Genomic DNA, 25,800 nt, shown 5'->3' with positions numbered 1-25,800 from the left:
CATTTATAGTTTATTATAGCATCTTCGTTTTTCTTTTTATTACAATATTGTAATAGGAAGAAATGAAACTACAAATACTTAAGGTTCTAGACACTGTTATTTATATCATAAAGTTTCTTGAATGGCTTACAAGGAGCAATTATGTAATCAATTTCTGCCATATGGACCATTTATGTAATGTTTTCTGTCATAGGGACGAATTTTTTCATGTTTTTTCTGCCACAAGGACAAATTTTGTAATTTTTTTCTGTAGAGTGGCCATTTCTTTAATTTTTTCTAACACAAAACCAATTTCATAATCAATTTCTTTCACGGGCCAGACCACTGAGAATGGAAAAAGAAAATGTCACAGAGAATGGAAATGAGGAGAAGAAAAAGAAACTCAAAGTTTTTGTAATGGATGGTTTTTTTGTTGGTAATTTACTTTTACTCATCAGCTGGGTGTGTTTTACTTCCTCGATTTTCTAAATTGTAGTTCTTTTAATAATAGACACAATTAGAATTACCATATAGTAGAGGGTACTAAAGTGTAATAATAAATTATACATTGTAATCGTTCATCACAATCAATATACAAACACATATTTGCGGCTTATTATGGTATCAGAGCCGAGGGTTCTTATTGCCTAATATACAAGAAAAACGATTAGGGTTGTCTCCTTCAAGCAATCAAGCGCCGATTCCTTCACAATCAAGGTTAGCACCGGTCCTCCTCTACTCTCTCTATTCAGCAATCATGGCACTCATCGCAAGCTTCACAACAGATGAAAAGAAAGCTCACAATTCTCACAAATTTGCCTTCAACCTCACACCAACCAACTATGGTTATTGGAAAAATATGATCCAACCTTTTCTTCTCACTCATAAACTATTCAGTTACGACGATGGCACAATCCCATGCCCACCCAAAGACCTACCCCCTGATGCCGCCACTGCTGCTGATCCCAAACCAGCACCACGAGCAAATCCAAACTACGCCATCTGGATTGCCAACCACGCCCATATTCGTATGTTAATCATCTCTACGATCTCTGAATCTGCTTTTCGCCATGTACAAGGTAACACCTCCCATGATCTCTGGTCTTCTCTTGAAAGAGCCTATGCACCTCATTCGTCTTCCAGGGAATACACGCTAAAAACTCAACTCTTGAGAATAGAGATGAAAGGTGATGAAACCGCTGATAACTATCTCAACCGAGCCCAAGAGTATGTTGATGCTCTTGCAACCATTGGTGAACCTGTCAAAGATAAGGACCTAGTTATGCTTGCTGTCTCGGGTCTTAGAGACGAATAAAATAGTCTAAAGTCCACCATTACAGCACGACAATGCCCCACTACCTTCACTGAACTTCATGCTCTAATCAGTGATCATGACTTTATGATTGCAAAGTCTCGTCAACCAGCGGTTCATGCCTTCCATACCACCCAAGAAACTGCAAAAATCCACAACGACTCGCTATCTGTCATTGCCTCTCAACTTGCTGCTCTCGGCCTTCAAATACAGCCGACCTCAGCCCCCACCGCATCACCTGCTGCTGCCTCATAGGTTTTCTATGGCTCCAGACAACGTTCAAACTCTACCCGTGGAAACAGAGGTCGACGTGGCTCTTACCGAGGCAACCATCATCGCGACCGAGTTGACAGTACTCACCCATTTAGTTGGGCCTCAACCCAAAATACAGTTTTTGGCACCTGCAATCGATGTGGCATTGGGCACCTTCCATCGCAATGCACACATCGTGATCCTTCAACCATTCGCAACAGACCTACAACGAATTTTGCAGATGTATCTACAGCTTCTTCATCTGCCACCTGGTTTCCAGACACCGGTGTCAACAGCCACGTCACACCGGACCTCGCTAGCATGGATGATTCTCGCACCTATCAAGGCGGTGACAACCTTTATGTTGGCAATGGTAAGGGACTCCCTATTTTTCATATTGGCTCTTCTCGTATCCACTCACCCACTAAAACGTTTCATATTTCCAATATTCTTCATGTACCAGATATCACTAAACAACTTCTTTCTGTCCAAAAATTTTGTCTAGATAATAACGTTTTCTTTGAATTTCACTCAACTTTTTTTGTTATCAAGGACAAGGCTACACACACCACACTTCTCACGGGCCCCAGTGAGCATGGTCTCTATGCGCTACGTCTCCCACAGCTTCATTCCATTCCTCACGTAGCTTTCTTTGCGACTCATGCATCTTCCACAACATGGCATAGGCGGCTCGGACATCCTCATTGATATGTGCATATTTAGCCATGTGTTTAGTATAGATTTTATCAATTATTAGCTAATTATTTGCATAATATGGACAAAAGGTACTTAATAATGTCTAAATTATATTTTCAGTCCAGAAGACATGCTTGGAAGCAAAAAGGAAGAAGGAGAAGCAATCAGAAGCTGGAGAATGAAGAAAGAAGAACAAACCTGGAGCTACTCGGCGAGTCCAGAAGCTACTCGGCGAGTTCCAATGAATGTTCGCGAAGTAATGTCCAGAATCCTTGCCGTACACGTATTTCTCAAAGGAACTCGGCGAGTTGGATACCTACTCGCCGAGTTGCCCCTGTTTTGAGATAATTATAAATAGAGAATCTAATTCCGAATTAGGGGAGTTTTTTGGCATCTCTGGAGAATTACTTGCGACTGAGGAAACCCTTGGAGACTTGAAGAACCCTAATCTTTGATCTTTAAAAGACTCAAGGCGAATTAGGTTAAATTTTCCACTTATTCTTAGAAGTGAATCATGTTTAGATCAACTAAATTCGTTTTTAGCTTCTCTTTTACTGTAATCATGAGCTGAATTTTCGTAGTTTCTGTTTAGGAAAGACCAAATTATTCCTATGGTTTGATTCATACTTTGATTGATTGATTATTGGTGATTTTATTAAGTTAAGTTTGTTAAAGACCCTTATGCATTAACCATAACTATTTTCTGTTAATAGGAAGACAATTAGGCTGCATGAACATCTCTTAATTGTTAACCTCATATGATTTATGTGAACACTTCATTATATGCCTAGGATTAGTGAATATGAAACTAGGATTAATTAGAGAATGGGTAAATTAATGTGTGAGCTTGTTTGAGACACCAACAAACAAGAGGTTAGTTGAATTACTAATTTGATTAACCAATTACAAATCTTATTTAATCCAAATAATTGAACTAGGGAGTTAATTAGTTTAAACACTTGATCACTGCTTGAATTGACTAATTTCCTAAGGGTTGGTAATAGCGAATGCGAATCTAATCACTATAGTTGGTAACCAATAACAATTAATTTATTACTTTACCATAAAATTAACCATAGGAGTGAATTGGTTGGACCTAAACAAAAACCCTTTTATCAAATTTGGTGAATTTTTACTTGCTTTAGTTGCTTTAGTTGATTAGTTAATTACTTGCTTTAGTTGATTAGTTAATATGGCCTTCCTGAGCAGAAGAGGGAATATAAACCCGATTTGCAATACTATTCCACCAAGTGGAGGCAACGACTTCCTCGGGAAGATCCTTATGACATTGCTCCAAAAATGTTTCAAAGTCCTCCGACATAATGACGTTTTGATCATAAAGACCTATCCTCCAAGCAAGTTCTGCTATGTTGCACTGGCGCAGCTCCTCTCCAAGGCAAAAAGTGATAACATTTGGGTTATAGTATTCACTACCACCCCGGAACGAGATAGTAGCAAAGAATTCCCAGCACAGTTCCTTAAATACGGGTTCTTGCATTTTGAAAAGCTGCATCCACCCATCACAGATTATTGTTGCTCCTCTCACTTCAAAAGATTTCACCAAGTAGGGTGTTAACTCCTCTTCCAACCCAGTCTGACTCAGCCACTCCCAATTAATTGCATTGGGGAGGTAAATCTCTTTCTGTTTCAGCGTCTCCAATCTGTTTTTCGCCCGAGCTTGCGAAGACCTTGAAGTAATTCGTGGGAAGGCAAGCCATGGAATGTCTCCATAACCTCCTCCTCTAGAGCTCTGGCCTCTTCTGGACATTATTTCTTTGGCTTTGTAGATGAAGATTCAGCGAGAAATCAAAGGAGTTGCTTGAGAGAAAACGAAATGCTCGGCGAATATGCTTGGGAGGCGGCTGGTGAAAATGATTAGGGTAAAAGAAACCCTATTTACAGATTGTAAAAAAAATAAATTTTTTTTTAAGTAAATACGTGGACTCGTCTAGTAGGAACACCTACTCGTCGAGTAGAAACGCGAGTTCGCGATTTTTCGTGGATTTCAAAAAGTACTCGCCGAGTAATTTATGAACTCGGCGAGTTCATCATTCAGCTTGAAAAAAACTCGATTTTTTAAGCCACCATATTAGTTAACTTAGAATCCTAATTTAGGCTTAATTTTGAAATTTTTGCATTAAAAATATTACTAGGATTAATTTAGGAAATCTTGGTAAAAACAATTAGGATTCCATGCTAGTGTTATGTTTGATGATTGCATGAAGACCCAAATGTTTAGTTGAGCCTATACACGTTATAATGCATTTGTGGCCCCCTTTATTCTAGTGAAATCATGGGACAAAAACACAACCTCGCTTAGTTTGAGGAATGCAATATGTTTAGCATCGTGTACTTGAAATGTATCCAGGAAAATTTTTATCTTTAATCAATAAAGGTTGAAGTTGAGCGCCCCTGCTTAAACATGTAGGTTTTTTAGTGATAAAAAAAAATGAGGTACATGTAAAAAAAAAAAAAAAAAAAAAAAGAGAGAGAGAGATAGAGAAAGAGAGAATTACAAGAAAAAGTTTGAAGAATTTTTGGAGCATCAAAGTCAAAGTATGAAGATCAAAGATAAAAAATTCTGAAGAAATTCAAAAATTGAAGATACCCAAAAATCAAAGATCAAATTGTCAAAAAAGTGAAGAATTCCAAAGAGCTTCATAGTGGTATCATAAATTGTAATTTTCTAGATTATGTATGCTTGGGTTGCTCAACCAAAAATACCTTGAGGATTAGGAAGTTTTCTGCGGATGGATTCGGAGGGATGCATAAAATGAGCATTGTTCGGAATAAGTGGGCGAATGTTTATGAGGATTGTGAGTATTTAGAGTATTGGGGGGTCTTTAGGAAAATTTTAGACACAAATGCATGCGTTGCGGTCTTGGCATAATGGTTGGGTTCAATTGGAATTGTCTTATGTGATTCTAGTGTGCTAAAATTCGGTTTTGCTTGGGGGCAAGCAAAAGTCAAGTGTGGGGTATTTTGATATGTGCATATTTAGCCATGTGTTTAGTATAGATTTTATCAATTATTAGTTAATTATTTGCATAATATGGACAAAAGGTACTTAATAATGTCTAAATTATATTTTCAGTCCAGAAGACATGCTTGGAAGCAAAAAGGAAGAAGGAGAAGCAATCAGAAGCTGGAGAATGAAGAAAGAAGAACAAACCTGGAGCTACTCGGCGAGTCCAGAAGCTACTCGGCGAGTTCCAATGAATGTTCGCGAAGTAATGTCCAGAATCCTTGCCGTACACGTATTTCTCAAAGGAACTCGGCGAGTTGGATACCTACTCGCTGAGTTGCCCCTGTTTTGAGATAATTATAAATAGAGAATCTAATTCCGAATTAGGGGAGTTTTTTGGCATCTCTGGAGAATTACGTGCGACTGAGGAAACCCTTGGAGACCTGAAGAACCCTAATCTTTGATCTTTAGAAGACTCAAGGCGAATTAGGTTAAATTTTCCACTTATTCTTAGAAGTGAATCATGTTTAGATCAACTAAATTCGTTTTTAGCTTCTCTTTTACTGTAATCATGAGCTGAATTTTCGTAGTTTCTGTTTAGGGAAGACCAAATTATTCCTATGGTTTGATTCATACTTTGATTGATTGATTATTGGTGATTTTATTAAGTTAAGTTTGTTAAAGACCCTTATGCATTAACCATAACTATTTTCTGTTAATAGGAAGACAATTAGGCTGCATGAACATCTCTTAATTTTTAACCTCATATGATTTATGTGAACACTTCATTATATGCCTAGGATTAGTGAATATGAAACTAGGATTAATTAGAGAATGGGTAAATTAATGTGTGAGCTTGTTTGAGACACCAACAAACAAGAGGTTAGTTGAATTACTAATTTGATTAACCAATTACAAATCTTATTTAATCCAAATAATTGAACTAGGGAGTTAATTAGTTTAAACACTTGATCACTGCTTGAATTGACTAATTTCCTAAGGGTTGGTAATAGCGAATGCGAATCTAATCACTATAGTTGGTAACCAATAACAATTAATTTATTACTTTACCATAAAATTAACCATAGGAGTGAATTGGTTGGACCTAAACAAAAACCCTTTTATCAAATTTGGTGAATTTTTACTTGCTTTAGTTGATTAGGTAATTACGTGTTAGGTGGTGTGTTTAAGTTTCTAGTCTTGTAAAACTAGAGAAAACCCTTTACTTTTATTACTTGTTTAGTTAAAATTAGTTATTAGTTTAATTTCCGTTCCCTGAGTTCGACACCCTACTTATTCAACTATGCCACTAAAAGACAGGTTCACTGCCTTTGTGTGCTAAATCTATATTTTTAGAGTAAGAATAAAACCAGTGCATTTTACACACATCACTCATCAACGTCTTTTTCAGTTTATGCTTTCTAGTTTTTCACTTCCTGTCACAAATAAAACGTTGCCAAACTTTTGTTCATCATGTCAACTAGGCAAATCTTCAAAACTTACTTTACCTGTTACTTCCTTTCGTAGCAATAATATACTAAATTTGGTTTATTGTGATGTTTGGGCCCTACTCCCGTGCTTTCTTCTGATGATCATCGTTATTTTTTGCTATGTGTTGACCATCATACTAAATATATGTGGATTTTTCCTTTATCTCAAAAATCGGATGCCTATGCTATCTTTACAACTTATGTCACTACAGTTGAAAGACAATTTTCTACAAAATTAAAGAGAGTCCAAACAGATTGGGGTGGTGAATTTCGCAATGTATCATCATTCCTCACCAAACTAGGCATCCTTCATCAGAGATCATGTCCTCACACCAGTGCCCAAAATGGATTTGTTGAACGACGACATCGACACGTCGTTGAAATTGGGCTTGCGCTAATGGCCCAATCCGGCACACCTCAACGATTTTGGCATTTTGCTTTTGACACCGTTGTTTACCTTATCGCATGCTCTCTCGCACATCCAATAGCCAATCTCCGTTTCAGCATATTTACAAACGTGCACCTGATTACTCTTTTCTTCATGTTTTTGGGTGCCTTTGTTTCCCTTACCTCCGACCTTATAACTCTCACAAAATGGATTTCCGCTTCACTCCTTGTCTCTTTCTTGGCTATAGCCCATCACACCATGGCTATCGGTGTCTTCATCTATCCACTGATCGTCTCTACACCGCTCGTCATGTCCGCTTTGATGAACAAACTTTTCCTCTTGATAAAACATCCTCCAACACAGACTCACCTCCTACTCCATCCGCACTACCTCACGTAGTGCTCAACTCCCATCCACCAAATACCCCCTCCTCTCCTACATCGATGTCTACCTCCCCAACCCCTTCCCCTCGCTCTCGTCCTTCCCATCTTCGCCAAAACCCCAAACAAAAAGTTCCTTTCCACCCCTCTGCTCACCACACCACGAACCTACATCCTTCACTATTGCCAACAAATCTCCTGAATGACGCAAAGCAATGGAAGACGAGTACACCTTGCCTTACTCAAAAATGGCATGTGGTCTCTAGTACCTCTGGTACCTAATACTAACATTATTGATTGTAAGTGGGTTTACAAGTTGAAGCATGACAAAGACGGTGCTATCACTCGCTACAAAGCCAGATTTGTAGCCAAAGGCTTTCATCAGAAACCGGACATTGACTTTCACGAAACCTTCAGCCCCGTAGTCAAGTCAACAACAATTCGGGTCGTGCTTTCTCTTTCCATTACACAAAAATGGCCATTACGACAACTTGACGTCCAGAATGCTTTCTTACATGGCACAACGAAACTGTCTACATGAAACAACCACCGGGGTTCGTTGATCCACATCATCCTGATTATGTATGTTTGCTTCACAAATCCATCTACGGTCTTAAACAAGCCCCTATGGCTTGGTTCCAGCGTCTCAATCGGGTCTTACAAACTATCGGCTTTCAGGGCTCCAAAACTGATCCCTCTATGTTCATTTACTCTCGTGCTGGTACTACCCTTTACATGTTGATCTATGTTGATGACATCATCATTACTGGAAACAATATTGATGTCATTGATAAAGTCATTCAACAACTCAGTGCAACCTTCGCCATTAAAGACCTTGGTACTCTCTCCTACTTCTTAGGAATTGAAATCGTCCCTCACGGATCAGACATCATTTTATCTCAAAGAAAGTATATTCTGGAACTTCTACAAAAGGCTGGTCTCTCGGAATCCAAACCTTACTCCTCACCAATGACCACATCCAATCCCTTATCAATAAATGACATCCCCCTTTTCTCGGATCCTATTCGGTTTCGTCAGATTGTTGGAGCTCTCCAATATGTTACCCTATCAAGACCTGACATCACATTTGCAGTCAATAAAGTATGTCAATTCATGCATGATCCAACCGAAAACCACTGGTGTGCTGTCAAACGGATTCTCCGCTACCTTCACGGTACAGTTAATCATGGAACGCTCATACACCAAACCTCCAACACTCAGCTTCAGGTCTTCACCGATCATCACTGGCAACCATCTACTTCTTCACATTCCGAGCTCACTGCTTTCTCTGATGCTGATTGGGCAGGATGCCCGGATGACCGTCGATCCACGGGGGGATTTGCTATATATCTTGGCTCTAATTTGATTTCATGGACCGCACGTAAACAACGCACTGTATCGAGGTCATCTACAGAATCCGAGTACAAAGCTCTTGCTGACACAGTCGCCGAACTCACATGGCTTCAAGCACTTCTTCGTGAACTTAATGTTAACGTCTCGTCAGCTCCTGTATTATGTATTATGGTGCGATAATCTTGGAGCAACTTATCTTGCTGCTAATCCAGTATTTCATGCTCGCACAAAATACGTGGAGGTTGATTTTCACTTCGTTAGAGAAAAAGTTGCAAAGGGTGATCTTCGTGTTCAATTCATATCAACGCATGACCAAATTGCCGACATCTTCACAAAGGCAATATTGACTCTGAGGTTTATCTTTCTACGATCCAAGCTATAGGTCGTTCCCCGTCCTTAGCTTGCAGGGGCGTAAAAGACACAATTAGAATTACCATATAGTAGAGGGTACTAAAGTGTAATAATCAATTATACATATATATGGTTAGCTTGTAATCGTTCGTCACAATCAATATACAAACACATATTTGCGGCTTATTATTTAAAAGTTTCGGTAAATTTTATTGATCATTTGTGCCTTTTGGTAAAGTCATTAACCACAAGCCTCTTAAGACAATGGAAGAGGAGAATCATTTCACTGCAATAAAAGGATTGTCAATAATCTTACACATGATCAAGAATATCTCTGTTCTAAATGAAGATTTGGTAAAACCAAAGATTGTAAGATTGTCTCTGTTCTAAATGAAGAAAAGGATGAAAAACAAAAAACTCAAAAACCCTAATTTTCAAGAAGGGAATAATTGTATAAGGAACCTTTGGCTGCCTTTCAAAAATTCAAACCAAGAAACTCAAAAGCCCTAATTTTAACTACCATGGAAACTTAAATTAGATTTACAATCAAGAGAGTTATTTTTACTAACCTTGATGCATCAACCAAGGTTATTCTTATGACTTTCAAAGAGTCGATGATTCCAGTTTTCACCATGTTTACATATTCACCTACAAATCAATAAAATTTCTCAATTCCGGATAAAAATAAATTTGACATCCTCATTGGATGGTGATAAGGTGGGAGTTGTATGGATGAAAAGTGGGCCCCATGCTCTTATATATATATATATATATATATATATATATATATAAATTAACAAGTAGTTTCAGATATTTTTTTGATGATAAAAATCATACATTAGTTTATAAAACTGTTTTCTATCTTTGCTTATAAACTTATGATTACTGATTAGAACTTGTAAAGCTTTTAATTGATTACAATAATAATGACGATTAGCTTGTATCTTTGAATCAGACATGATGAATAATAAAAGAACAAAAGTTATTTAAATATTTCAAGCATGAATTTGATTAACTTGATTATTATTAAATGCGAGTATTATTTTAACAAAAATTTCAAACTTTGTAGAATTAATAGTTAGAATAACTCGAAATGAGATTGCCATAGAGATAATACAACAATTGAATAAAATTCTTTATATATTACCTTCTTTTAAATTACAATCAGAGCATCCGTCTGGAGCAAGTATGATTTGAAAATCTAAAGATTTTGAACATCTAGAAGTAGATAGGAGAACACTTTTCTTAGACATGAACTAAACATTAGAGAGAAATTTAACGAGAGAAATTTTTAGAGAACCTAGAGATGATTCTAATTAAAACATATCTCCTCAATATATAGGAGTCTTGGAGTCTTGAAATATCTTGAAACGGGAAACCGAAGGATTACCGGATCAATCTTGAGAATTATTGAATCAACTTGCATTTGTCGGAGTGTAGATGTGGCAGACAAAACTCTAAAGCTTTTGACAAATTGGCATCATATTTTGTCATTTTTTGATAATGGAAAATCTTCTTTTGCGATAATGGAGCATCTTCTTTCATCTTTGTAAAAGTTGTTTGTTTTCGTGTAATAATTTAACATCTTATCTCTGCAGAAGATTTGATAATATTTTTGATAATTGATGTACTCACACAGTGTATAAATTTGATAACAGTTGAATAAATACTAACACAATTTGATAACACGTAGTACTACCCCCCCCCCCCCCTTGAATAACAAACACTTTTGCAAAATACCTAAAAAGGTATGACACCAAGGGTGGAGGGTGAAATACGAAATGAAAGAATACCTTACATTGAAGGTATAACACCAAAATTAAAAATTTAATTAATCTGCAAATGGATCATCAAAAGGATCTTGAGCATCTTGAAAATTATTTTTGACAGATGTGGGAGAATTTTCTGAATTAGTTGGAGAATTGCGAATTTCTTGAAGTAATTGTTGTAGATCTTCAGGGGAAGAATTTGCAGCGGCACGAATTTTGCTAATAAGATTAGCATCTGGAGAAGATAAACTCTTGATAAGATTCGCTTCAATTTCTGCCTTTTGATTATACATTGATTGATAATGATTGAAAACAGCCTGCTCGTTTGCTTGAGAAATTGTGACTTTATCCCACCATTTTAGACGAAATTGTCTATTGAGCCAAGGGGGATTTAAGTCTGTTGCTTCTTGATAAGAGAATGTCCAGGACATGATCCATGGAACTTTGAATAACATGGTGAACTGTAACAAATATTCAAATTCTGGGATTTGTTGAATAAATAGTTCTTTGAATTTAGAAAATCCTTTGAGAATTTCAGTGGGTAAACAAATAGGAACAAGTCCCATATAACGATACCAATTGACAAACCATCTGGGGTATTCACAGTTGAAATTTTTATCAAAGAAAATGAACCATGAATGAGAATAGTTTCGAAGAAAAAATGCTTTAGTCCAAGCTTCTTGGTAATCATAATATGAATATCTTGGATAAGCAGGGAATTGATAAAGGGGTTTTTCGAAGGAAAGATTGGATGACCAATTTTCTGGAGAAATGATTTTAAGAATTCGGGCTTTGCTAAAATCAATAGATCCTTCCTTATTATTAGAACGGTGATCAATCTGAACAGATCCAGATTCTTGTAGAATGGTTTGATAATATTCTCGAGATTTGTAAGAGTTTTCATGAAAGGTTTTTCCTCGACCAAAGAGGTGTTCAGTAAGAACATGAAAACCTTGATTAAGCTTAAGAATTTGAGAATCTTCAAGTATTTGGATTTTCAAGAGATTTGGATTGAGAACATAAGGGGCTTTATTTGTAGGTTTAGGATTTGTTGAAATTTGTGTTTCAGAAGGAATAGGTTTTGAAAAAGGGCTAATTGATTGAACTGGAGAAATGTTTGGAGTAGCTAGTTTTGATTGTAGCATGTTTGAATAAAGTTGAGAATTTTTTGCAATTGGAGTTAATGGGGATAACGATTTTGAATTGAGAAAGGAACAAGCTTTTGATTAACTGGTTTCTTGTCTTCAATCTTGGAGGAAGACGATGAACTCATTTTCCCTGCAAAAATTCACGAGAAAGAAAATCTGGTAATGAATTGCTTTCTCCTTTTATAAATTCAATATCGAAATCAAAATTGCCCAACAATGCTTGCCATCTAGCAAAAATTTGTTTAGAAATAATATTTTTAACATCTTTTTCTAAAATTGATTTTGCAGATTGACAATCAATTCTTAATAAAAACTTTTTCATAAATAAATCATCTTCAAATTTAGTAATACATAAAACAATACTTAAAATCTCCTTTTTAACAGTTGAATAATTCTTTTGAGTATTATTCCAAGCACCTGAATAAAAACGAACCAATTGTTCTTCAGAGGAATTTGATAATTTTGTTTTAAAATACCTCCAAATCCAATATCACTAGCATCAGTTTCGACTATGATATTAGCATGAGGATGTGGTAAATTTAAACAAGGTAAAGAAGGAATTTTTTGTTTTATAAGTTTAACAATATTAGTATGTTCTTGAGTCCAAGGTTCTGGATTGTTTTTTAATCTATTATAAAGAGGTTTGCAAAGAGTTCCTAAATCTTTGAAAAAATCATGAATATAATTTAAACATCCTAGAAACCGTTGAAGTTGTTTTTTATCTATAATTTCATCAGGAAATTTATTAGAAAATTCTAAACTTCTTATAATAGGTTTAATAGTATTATTAACAATGTTATGTCCTAAAAATCTAATTTCATTTTGAAATAAATGCATTTTCTTAGCTGAAACAGCTAAGCCATTTTTATAAATTAAATCATAAAACTGATTTAAATGTTTGAAATGTTGATCAATAGATTTTGAAAAAATAAGAACATCATCAATATAAACAATTGAAAAACTATTTATAGGAATGATAATATCATTCATAACGTTTTGAAATTCAGAAGGAGCATTCTTTAAACCAAAGGGCATAACGTTCCACTCATAATGTCCAAAAGGAACATTAAAACCTGTTTTGTATTTATCTTCTTCATGAATTTGAATTTGCCAAAAACCAGATTTCATATCGAATTTTGAAAATATTTTTGAATCATAAAGTTTTTTCAATAAATCTCTTTTATTAGGAATAGGATATCTAATCCAATCTAAAACTTTATTTAAAGGTTTATAATTGATAACTAATCTTGGTGATCCTCTTTCTAATTCAGCAGCATTCATAACATAGAAAGCTGAACAAGACCAAGGAGATTTAGAAGGTCTAATTAATTTTTTGTCCAATAAATCTTGAATTTCTTTTTTACAATGAGCTTCTAATTCATTATTCATATGAATAGCTCTTGATTTTGAAGGAATATCTTTTTCATTGAAAGTTTTAATATAAGGTAATTTGACAATATGTTGTTTTCTGTTCCAAAAGGCGTTTGGAATATTTGAGCAAACATTATTTTCAAACTTTTGTTTTAAAGCTATAATTTTGTCTTGAATATACTTATCTTGTAATTGATTATGTATACGAAAATCATTAATTTCATTGATAAGGTAATTTGCTTGTTTTGTTTTATAATTAAGAATATTAATAGTTGAATAAGACGGAGGTTCACAAAATTTAAACATAATTTCTTTTCCAAAAACTTTAGTAATAATTCCATCATCTTGAACCATAAAAGGATATAATTTAGTAATAAAAGGTGTTCCTAAAATTAAAGGAGAAGTAAGATTTTTTACTAAAATTAAATGAGTTTTATAACAATAATCTTGATTGTTACAAATATGAACATCGGAAACTTTATAATTTATTTTTAAACTGGTTCCTTCAGCTCCAGTAAGCCTAGAAGAAGTTTTTTCATAAAATTGAGTGGGAAATATACCTTCTTGTATACAGTTCATATCAGCACCACTATCAATTAGAGCAGTAATATCCATTTTAAAATTATCCTTTACTAAAGTTATTTGAGTATTCCATTTTTGAGAAATTTGATCATTTATAATTCTTTCGATAACCTTTTCATCTTTATTATCATTATTTTGTGAATTAATAATATTTTTTCCCTTTTCAAGAGTTATAATTTTGCCTTTAATTTCTTTTATGTCTTGTTTAACTGATTTTAATTCTTCTTGAAGTTCTTGCATGGAAATGAGTTTTGTTTCGGAAAATCTTTCATATATGTCCTTTAAATTAAAAAATTTTGTATTATCTGAAACAGAATTTTCATTCTTATTAAGCATTTGTTTTATTAACAGTTCTTGGATATTTTTATCTTTAATGGAATCTAAATTTTTTAAAAGATCTTTGTCATTGTTTGTAAGGACATTAATTGAATAATTACAATTACATTTTCCAACACATTCGCATGTATCAGAATCTTCCGAACTTGAACTATTTTGCTCTAAAATGTTTAAATCATTTTCTTGAAAATCGGAAAAACTAGAATTAGAATTGGAATCAGAATTTAACATAATTTTTCTAATTTGTTCTTTTAATTCTTCCGAAATATTTAATTCATTAATTTTTGTTTTTGCATAACAATTATTAGCATTATGACCATTACGACCACATTTATGGCAAATAATAATGTCTTTTGATTTTCTTTTAGATTTTTTATTAGATTGTTTATAAGGGTTTTTTGATGTTGAAAATTTATTTTTCTTATAATTCTTACAATTTTCTGTTTTATTATATTTCTTTTTCTTGAAATATTTTGAAGACTTTTTATTATATTTTTTGGTTTTTGAAGTAGACGGACCTGTTAATGGTTGATAACCATATTGTTGACAAAAATTTCCTAATTCATTTTTACTATTAATTCTATCCTTTTTAAGTTTTTCTTTAAATCTAAGGTCAGCACAAATAGCTAATCCTTCTTTATTAATATAATTAATTAAATCTCCATAAGTTAGGTTTTGATAAGGAATTGTATTATTAAAATTTTCTCTTAATTTTTGTCTAATTCTTTCGGCAAAAAGTTTTGGAAGTCCAGCAATAAAACGTTCTTTCCAATAAGATTCTTTACAATCAGGTCTTGAAAAAACTTTAACGAGATAATTATCTTTGTACCATCTGAAATCAGTTAATTTTCTACAATGTAAGTTCATTAGAATTTCAGAAGTTCTTTCTTGAAAAGTAGTAGGATCTCCTACAAAGTTTTTGATTATAGCAAAAATTAAAGTATTAACCATATCATCTTCTTGAGTTTGAATAGGTAAATTATTTTCTTGTTTTATAACGGTTTTCTTGGCAGTCATAATAAAATTCTTTTCTTCTGGTGTAATATAGAAATCCCACTAACCTTTAAGAGTACCAGTAAACCCATAAATAATAATATTAACAATTTGAAGTTGAGTATTATTGTGAGACTTGTAAGCATTAGCTGCCATGGTAATTTCTTGAACAATATTAAGAATTTGATGTTCAGAGTTACCATCGATATTCCATTCGTAAACAGAGGTACCATCGTAAGCTGAACGATCATATTGAAAAGCTCTTTCTTCAATTTGAACATCAGGAAGAGAAGGTCTATTCCAATAATTTTTAATAGTTGGTTTTGGATTATTACCAAAAGAATTAATCTTATTTAATCTTGAAAAATCATTTGTAAGCTGATTTATATAATCATTATCATTTATGAATTGTTGAGTAAGATTGTCTAAATTTAATTCACTTTCATTATTACTTTCGTCAGATTCGTCAAAAGAGTCATTATTTGTTTTTAACATATTTATAGATACGTTTTTTGAAATACGAAAATTAGTAAGTCTTTTTTCTAATTCATCAATTAAATCTTTATTTCCAAGATTAAAATTTCCATCTATTTGATGAGGAATAAAGCTGACATTACTAGAGCTTGCTATATTATTATAAAATTTTTTTGTTTCAATTTTATTTTCTTTTGATAACTGTAAATTTATAGTATTTTCTTCAATCCTATTTAGTTGATCTGAAATAGTTAAAAGAGTTTCATTCGAATAATTATTTTGATAAATAATATTTTGAAAACATTTTTCATTTGTTATCTGACTCGGAACTTTAACTAAAGGAGTTGCAATAAAATTATTATCAATAATGATTTCCTTTTTTGGCGGATATTCAGAAATAATTTCTTGATTAGTAATAACATCCTTGTATGTTTTTGAAGAAACAGGAAAAACAGTTTGCATTTTAAAAGGATAATCTATATTATGTTTAGGAACATAAATCAATTCGAACCATTGAAAAAACGGAGAGTGAATTTGATTTGATAAAACATAATCTTCCCAAAGACCAAAATGTAAAAATCTTATATAATATGAAAAGTTTTCTTCATGCCAAATTCTTTTTGTATTATTATAATCTTTATAATATTCTTCTTCTTTTAAATAATCAAAATTAACATATGAAGGTATTTTAGAAATATCTATATTAATATTCATTTTAACAAGTTGATTGATTTATTCTGAAAGATATATTTTTAATAATACTAAGTTGAGCACTAATAACAATATATTTATTTTTAATCATTGTTGATAAACAATATATTATTTCCTTTTGAATATTATAATTATATGTGTCCTTTTCAATATTAGATAATTTAATTTCTTAATCTTTTAATAGCAGTAACTCTATTTCTGTTTAAAGAATTACAATTTATTTGAACTTTATTACTCATAATTGTTGTCTATAATTTTGAAGTTCATTAATAAAATCAGATTTAGTAGGACTTGGTAAACTTGTATCACTAGTTTGATCTTCTTGATAAAGAGGTTTAGGAATAGAACTAGAATAGTCAACAGTTTTTAAATTTAAAGACTTTGATTTTGAAAACGAAGATTTAGAAGTACCAATTTCAGGAATAGAATTAGTAGAAAATCTAGATGATGAAAAATTTATAGAAAAAAAATTTATATCAACTGAGCCATCATTATGCTCAATTATATTTGAAATTTGTTTTGAAGAATCTAAAGATTTTGGTTCAATAACATTTAGTAAATTCCAATTACATGATTGAGTAATTTCTGACCATTTAAGTCGTTTAGGCATATGAACTTTTGTATGATTAGTATTTGCTTCGTAAATAATTGTTTCATTTCTTGGACTTGACAAACGGGTTTTTGGTTCTAAAGTAGTTGTCATGGTTTTATAACAAACACGATAAATGATTGCTAAAGGTTTAGAGTTATTTTTAAATTCTAAATTCTTTGTTTCAACAGTTAAAACCAAAGTGTCTAAAATATTTTTGTCAAATAATCCTACAGAAAAATTTGGATAACAATTAAAATAAATTGGTCCATTTGCGATATTTGTTTCTGCCATAGCTAAAATAGAATTTTGAAAATCTGTATGTCTTTTATCTCTTAATATTAAGAGAACAGGAGCATCAACACCAATTCTAAAAAGAGGTTTGATAGCAATTTGAACAAGACCTAAATGAAGAAATTTATATTTTTGTCTATGTTCAAAAATAGATCTTGATGATAACAAATTTATATTTTGTTGGTCTTGACCAATGGATAGGGTTTGTTCAGTCATTTTAATTGAGTAACTTTGAAAATAATCAAAAGTCCCTATTCTATAAATTGTATTTATATTTGTTTTAGGTATAGTCCAATCATTTAAATTTTGTTCTATATTATCAATAGTTTCTTCAATAGAGTTTATATGGTTATCATCATAATCTTGTTCTTTATTCATGATATTTTTACCAGTATCATATTTTTTAGATAATATGCGTGAAAATCTACTTATATTTGATTAATTTTAGTTTAAAGATTTTATAAGAAAACTTACTTGTTCTATTTAGGATGAACAGAGAGGGCATCGGCCCAACGATGATTGTGGTCCGGCTCCGCGACTTACCATACTTGCACGTCTTACGCTAATCCAACCAATCACTGGTCTGGTCTCTGTATCATTCTTAACAAAACTCATAATTTTCTTAAAATTCTTCAAACAAAAATTAACCAAATAACAAACAGAAATATCATACATAACTATCAAAAATAGAACCTAGGCTCTGATACCATTAATTGCGGAACAAATTAACAAGTAGTTTCAGATATTTTTTGATGATAAAAATCATACATTAGTTTATAAAACTGTTTTCTATCTTTGCTTATAAACTTATGATTACTGATTAGAACTTGTAAAGCTTTTAATTGATTACAATAATAATGACGATTAGCTTGTATCTTTGAATCAGACATGATGAATAATAAAAGAACAGAAGTTATTTAAATATTTCAAGCATGAATTTGATTAACTTGATTATTATTAAATGCGAGTATTATTTTAACAAAAATTTCAAACTTTGTAGAATTAATAGTTAGAAGAACTCGAAATGAGATTGTCATAGAGATAATACAACAATTGAATAAAATTCTTTATATATTACCTTCTTTTAAATTACAATCAGAGCATCCGTCTGGAGCAAGTATGATTTGAAAATCTAAAGATTTTGAACATCTAGAAGTAGATAGGAGAACACTTTTCTTAGACATGAACTAAACATTAGAGAGAAATTTAATGAGAGAAATTTTTAGAGAACCTAGAGATGATTCTAATTAAAACATATCTCCTCAATATATAGGAGTCTTGGAGTCTTGAAATATCTTGAAACGGGAAACCGAAGGATTACCGGATCAATCTTGAGAATTATTGAATCAACTTGCATTTGTCGGAGTGTAGACAAAACTGTAAAGCTTTTGACAAATTGGCATCATATTTTGTCATTTTTTGATAATGGAAAATCTTCTTTTGCGATAATGGAGCATCTTCTTTCATCTTTGTAAAAGTTGTTTGTTTTCATGTAATAATTTAACATCTTATCTCTGCAGAAGATTTGATAATATTTTTGATAATTGATGTACTCACACAGTGTATAAATTTGATAACAGTTGAATAAATACTAACACAATTTGATAACACGACAATTTGATAACACGTAGTACTACCCCCCCTTGAATAACAAACACTTTTGCAAAATACCTAAAAAGGTATGACACCAAGGGTGGAGGGTGAAATACGAAATGAAAGAATACCTTACATTGAAGGTATAACACCAAAATTAAAAATTTAATTAATCTGCAAATGGATCATCAAAAGGATCTTGAGCATCTTGAAAATTATTTTTGACAGATGTGGGAGAATTTTCTGAATTAGTTGGAGAATTGCGAATTTCTTGAAGTAATTGTTGTAGATCTTCAGGGGAAGAATTTGCAGCGGCACGAATTTTGCTAATAAGATTAGCATCTGGAGAAGATAGACTCTTGATGAGATTCGCTTCAATTTCTGGCTTTTGATTATACATTGATTGATAATGATTGAAAACAGCCTGCTCGTTTGCTTGAGAAATTGTGACTTTATCCCACCATTTTAGACGAAATTGTCTATTGAGCCAAGGGGGATTTAAGTCTGTTGCTTCTTGATAAGAGAATGTCCAGGACATGATCCATGGAACTTTGAATAACATGGTGAACTGTAACAAATATTCAAATTCTGGGATTTGTTGAATAAATAGTTCTTTGAATTTAGAAAATCCTTTGAGAATTTCAGTGGGTAAACAAATAGGAACAAGTCCCATATAACGATACCAATTGACAAACCATCTGGGGTATTCACAGTTGAAATTTTTATCAAAGAAAATGAACCATGAATGAGAATAGTTTCGAAGAAAAAATGCTTTAGTCCAAGCTTCTTGGTAATCATAATATGAATATCTTGGATAAGCAGGGAATTGATAAAGGGGTTTTTCGAAGGAAAGATTGGATGACCAATTTTCTGGAGAAATGATTTTAAGAATTCGGGCTTTGCTAAAATCATAGATCCTTCCTTATTATTAGAACGGTGATCAATCTGAACAGATCCAGATTCTTGTAGAATGGTTTGATAATATTCTCGAGATTTGTAAGAGTTTTCATGAAAGGTTTTTCCTCGACCAAAGAGGTGTTCAGTAAGAACATGAAAACCTTGATTAAGCTTAAGAATTTGAGAATCTTCAAGTATTTGGATTTTCAAGAGATTTGGATTGAGAACATAAGGGGCTTTATTTGTAGGTTTAGGATTTGTTGAAATTTGTGTTTCAGAAGGAATAGGTTTTGAAAAAGGGCTAATTGATTGAACTGGAGAAATGTTTGGAGTAGCTAGTTTTGATTGTAGCATGTTTGAATAAAGTTGAGAATTTTTTGCAATTGGAGTTAATGGGGAAAAACGATTTTGAATTGAGAAAGGAACAAGCTTTTGATTAACTGGTTTCTTGTCTTCAATCTTGGAGGAAGACGATGAACTCATTTTCTCTGCAAAAATTCACGAGAAAGAAAATCTGGTAATGAATTGCTTTCTCCTTTTATAAATTCAATATCGAAATCAAAATTGCCCAACAATGCTTGCCATCTAGCAAAAATTTGTTTAGAAATAATATTTTTAACATCTTTTTCTAAAATTGATTTTGCAGATTGACAATCAATTCTTAATAAAAACTTTTTCATAAATAAATCATCTTCAAATTTAGTAATACATAAAACAATACTTAAAATCTCCTTTTTAACAGTTGAATAATTCTTTTGAGTATTATTCCAAGCACCTGAATAAAAACGAACCAATTGTTCTTCAGAGGAATTTGATAATTTTTGTTTTAAAATACCTCCAAATCCAATATCACTAGCATCAGTTTCGACTATGATATTAGCATGAGGATGTGGTAAATTTAAACAAGGTAAAGAAGGAATTTTTTGTTTTATAAGTTTAACAATATTAGTATGTTCTTGAGTCCAAGGTTCTGGATTGTTTTTTAATCTATTATAAAGAGGTTTGCAAAGAGTTCCTAAATCTTTGAAAAAATCATGAATATAATTTAAACATCCCAGAAACCGTTGAAGTTGTTTTTTATCTATAATTTCATCAGGAAATTTATTAGAAAATTCTAAACTTCTTATAATAGGTTTAATAGTATTATTAACAATGTTATGTCCTAAAAATCTAATTTCATTTTGAAATAAATGCATTTTCTTAGCTGAAACAGCTAAGCCATTTTTATAAATTAAATCATAAAACTGATTTAAATGTTTGAAATGTTGATCAATAGATTTTGAAAAAATAAGAACATCATCAATATAAACAATTGAAAAACTATTTATAGGAATGATAATATCATTCATAACGTTTTGAAATTCAGAAGGAGCATTCTTTAAACCAAAGGGCATAACGTTCCACTCATAATGTCCAAAAGGAACATTAAAACCTGTTTTGTATTTATCTTCTTCATGAATTTGAATTTGCCAAAAACCAGATTTCATATCGAATTTTGAAAATATTTTTGAATCATAAAGTTTTTTCAATAAATCTCTTTTATTAGGAATAGGATATCTAATCCAATCTAAAACTTTATTTAAAGGTTTATAATTGATAACTAATCTTGGTGATCCTCTTTCTAATTCAGCAGCATTCATAACATAGAAAGCTGAACAAGACCAAGGAGATTTAGAAGGTCTAATTAATTTTTTGTCCAATAAATCTTGAATTTCTTTTTTACAATGAGCTTCTAATTCATTATTCATATGAATAGCTCTTGATTTTGAAGGAATATCTTTTTCATTGAAAGTTTTAATATAAGGTAATTTGACAATATGTTGTTTTCTGTTCCAAAAGGCGTTTGGAATATTTGAGCAAACATTATTTTCAAACTTTTGTTTTAAAGCTATAATTTTGTCTTGAATATACTTATCTTGTAATTGATTATGTATACGAAAATCATTAATTTCATTGATAAGGTAATTTGCTTGTTTTGTTTTATAATTAAGAATATTAATAGTTGAATAAGACGGAGGTTCACAAAATTTAAACATAATTTCTTTTCCAAAAACTTTAGTAATAATTCCATCATCTTGAACCATAAAAGGATATAATTTAGTAATAAAAGGTGTTCCTAAAATTAAAGGAGAAGTAAGATTTTTTACTAAAATTAAATGAGTTTTATAACAATAATCTTGATTGTTACAAATATGAACATCGGAAACTTTATAATTTATTTTTAAACTGGTTCCTTCAGCTCCAGTAAGCCTAGAAGAAGTTTTTTCATAAAATTGAGTGGGAAATATACCTTCTTGTATACAGTTCATATCAGCACCACTATCAATTAGAGCAGTAATATCCATTTTAAAATTATCCTTTACTAAAGTTATTTGAGTATTCCATTTTTGAGAAATTTGATCATTTATAATTCTTTCGATAACCTTTTCTTCTTTATTATCATTATTTTGTGAATTAATAATATTTTTTCCCTTTTCAAGAGTTATAATTTTGCCTTTAATTTCTTTTATGTCTTGTTTAACTGATTTTAATTCTTCTTGAAGTTCTTGCATGGAAATGGGTTTTGTTTCAGAAAATCTTTCATATATGTCCTTTAAATTAAAAAATTTTGTATTATCTGAAACAGAATTTTCATTCTTATTAAGCATTTGTTTTATTAATAGTTCTTGGATATTTTTATCTTTAATGGAATCTAAATTTTTTAAAAGATCTTTGTCATGTTTGTAAGGACATTAATTGAATAATTACAATTACATTTTCCAACACATTCGCATGTATCAGAATCTTCCGAACTTGAACTATTTTGCTCTAAAATGTTTAAATCATTTTCTTGAAAATCGGAAAAACTAGAATCAGAATTGGAATCAGAATTTAACATAATTTTTCTAATTTGTTCTTTTAATTCTTCCGAAATATTTAATTCATTAATTTTTGTTTTTGCATAACAATTATTAGCATTATGACCATTACGACCACATTTATGGCAAATAATAATGTCTTTTGATTTTCTTTTAGATTTTTTATTAGATTGTTTATAAGGGTTTTTTGATGTTGAAAATTTATTTTTCTTATAATTCTTATAATTTTCTGTTTTATTATATTTCTTTTTCTTGAAATATTTTGAAGACTTTTTATTATATTTTTTGATTTTTGAAGTAGACGGACCTGTTAATGGTTGATAACCATATTGTTGACAAAAATTTCCTAATTCATTTTTACTATTAATTCTATCCTTTTTAAGTTTTTCTTTAAATCTAAGGTCAGCACAAATAGCTAATCCTTCTTTATTAATATAATTAATTAAATCTCCATAAGTTAGGTTTTGATAAGGAATTGTATTATTAAAATTTTCTCTTAATTTTTGTCTAATTCTTTCGGCAAAAAGTTTTGGAAGTCCAGCAATAAAACGTTCTTTCCAATAAGATTCTTTACAATCAGGTCTTGAAAAAACTTTAACGAGATAATTATCTTTGTACCATCTGAAATCAGTTAATTTCTACAATGTAAGTTCATTAGAATTTCAGAAGTTCTTTCTTGAAAAGTAGTAGGATCTCCTACAAAGTTTTTGATTATAGCAAAAATTAAAGTATTAACCATATCATCTTCTTGAGTTTGAATAGGTAAATTATTTTCTTGTTTTATAACGGTTTTCTTGGCAGTCATAATAAAATTCTTTTCTTCTAGTGTAATATAGAAATCCCACCAACCTTTAAGAGTACCAGTAAACCCAGAAATAATAATATTAACAATTTGAAGTTGAGTATTATTGTGAGACTTGTAAGCATTAGCTGCCATGGTCATTTATTGAACAATATTAAGAATTTGATGTTCAGAGTTACCATCGATATTCCATTCGTAAACAGAGGTACCATCGTAAGCTGAACGATCATATTGAAAAGCTCTTTCTTCAATTTGAACATCAGGAAGAGAAGGTCTATTCCAATAATTTTTAATAGTTGGTTTTGGATTATTACCAAAAGAATTAATCTTATTTAATCTTGAAAAATCATTTGTAAGCTGATTTATATCATCATTATCATTTATGAATTGTTGAGTAAGATTGTCTAAATTTAATTCACTTTCATTATTACTTTCGTCAGATTCGTCAAAAGAGTCATTATTTGTTTTTAACATATTTATAGATACGTTTTTTGAAATACGAAAATTAGTAAGTCTTTTTTCTAATTCATCAATTAAATCTTTATTTCCAAGATTAAAATTTCCATTTATTTGATGAGGAATAAAGCTGACATTACTAGAGCTTGCTATATTATTATAAAATTTTTTTGTTTCAATTTTATTTTCTTTTGATAACTGTAAATTTATAGTATTTTCTTCAATCCTATTTAGTTGATCTGAAATAGTTAAAAGAGTTTCATTCGAATAATTATTTTGATAAATAATATTTTGAAAACATTTTTCATTTGTTATCTGACTCGAACTTTAACTAAAGGAGTTGCAATAAAATTATTATCAATAATGATTTCCTTTTTTGGCGGATATTCAGAAATAATTTCTTGATTAGTAATAACATCCTTGTATGTTTTTGAAGAAACAGGAAAAACAGTTTGCATTTTAAAAGGATAATCTATATTATGTTTAGGAACATAAATCAATTCGAACCATTGAAAAAACGGAGAGTGAATTTGATTTGATAAAACATAATCTTCCCAAAGACCAAAATGTAAAAATCTTATATAATATGAAAAGTTTTCTTCATGCCAAATTCTTTTTGTATTATTATAATCTTTATAATATTCTTCTTCTTTTAAATAATCAAAATTAACATATGAAGGTATTTTAGAAATATCTATATTAATATTCATTTTAACAAGTTGATTGATTTATTCTGAAAGATATATTTTTAATAATACTAAGTTGAGCACTAATAACAATATATTTATTTTTAATCATTGTTGATAAACAATATATTATTTCCTTTTGAATATTATAATTATATGTGTCCTTTTCAATATTAGATAATTTAATTTCTTAATCTTTTAATAGCAGTAACTCTATTTCTGTTTAAAGAATTACAATTTATTTGAACTTTATTACTCATAATTGTTGTCTATAATTTTGAAGTTCATTAATAAAATCAGATTTAGTAGGACTTGGTAAACTTGTATCACTAGTTTGATCTTCTTGATAAAGAGGTTTAGGAATAGAACTAGAATAGTCAACAGTTTTTAAATTTAAAGACTTTGATTTTGAAAACGAAGATTTAGAAGTACCAATTTCAGGAATAGAATTAGTAGAAAATCTAGATGATGAAAAATTTATAGAAAAAAAATTTATATCAACTGAGCCATCATTATGCTCAATTATATTTGAAATTTGTTTTGAAGAATCTAAAGATTTTGGTTCAATAACATTTAGTAAATTCCAATTACATGATTGAGTAATTTCTGACCATTTAAGTCGTTTAGGCATATGAACTTTTGTATGATTAGTATTTGCTTCGTAAATAATTGTTTCATTTCTTGGACTTGACAAACGGGTTTTTGGTTCTAAAGTAGTTGTCATGGTTTTATAACAAACACGATAAATGATTGCTAAAGGTTTAGAGTTATTTTTAAATTCTAAATTCTTTGTTTCAACAGTTAAAACCAAAGTGTCTAAAATATTTTTGTCAAATAATCCTACAGAAAAATTTGGATAACAATTAAAATAAATTGGTCCATTTGCGATATTTGTTTCTGCCATAGCTAAAATAGAATTTTGAAAATCTGTATGTCTTTTATCTCTTAATATTAAGAGAACAGGAGCATCAACACCAATTCTAAAAAGAGGTTTGATAGCAATTTGAACAAGACCTAAATGAAGAAATTTATATTTTTGTCTATGTTCAAAAATAGATCTTGATGATAACAAATT

The 25,800-nt window shown here is 31.0% G+C and overlaps 1 protein-coding gene across 1 annotated transcript; it reads left to right on the top strand.

Moving 5' to 3' along the window:
* The first annotated feature begins 736 nt into the window (after positions 1 to 736).
* On the top strand, positions 737 to 1,294 carry LOC145114161 (uncharacterized). Its single transcript, XM_079050158.1, has one exon. The coding sequence runs from the start codon at positions 737 to 739 to the stop codon at positions 1,292 to 1,294; it is 558 nt and encodes a 185-aa protein (XP_078906284.1).
* The last annotated feature ends 24,506 nt before the right edge of the window (positions 1,295 to 25,800 follow it).

Source organism: Lactuca virosa, chromosome 5 (assembly GCF_052849685.1).
Source record: "Lactuca virosa cultivar CGN04683 chromosome 5, Lactuca_virosa_CGN04683_v6, whole genome shotgun sequence".
Lineage (NCBI taxonomy): Eukaryota > Viridiplantae > Streptophyta > Magnoliopsida > Asterales > Asteraceae > Lactuca > Lactuca virosa.
The sequence above is the reverse complement of the archived record's forward strand: the minus strand, read 5'-3'. Positions and strand labels throughout refer to the sequence as shown.

Excerpts from the sequence above, each read along its gene's own strand:
- LOC145114161 (XM_079050158.1), top strand. The coding sequence starts at position 737 with ATGGCACTCATCGCAAGCTTCACAACAGATGAAAAGAAAGCTCACAAT.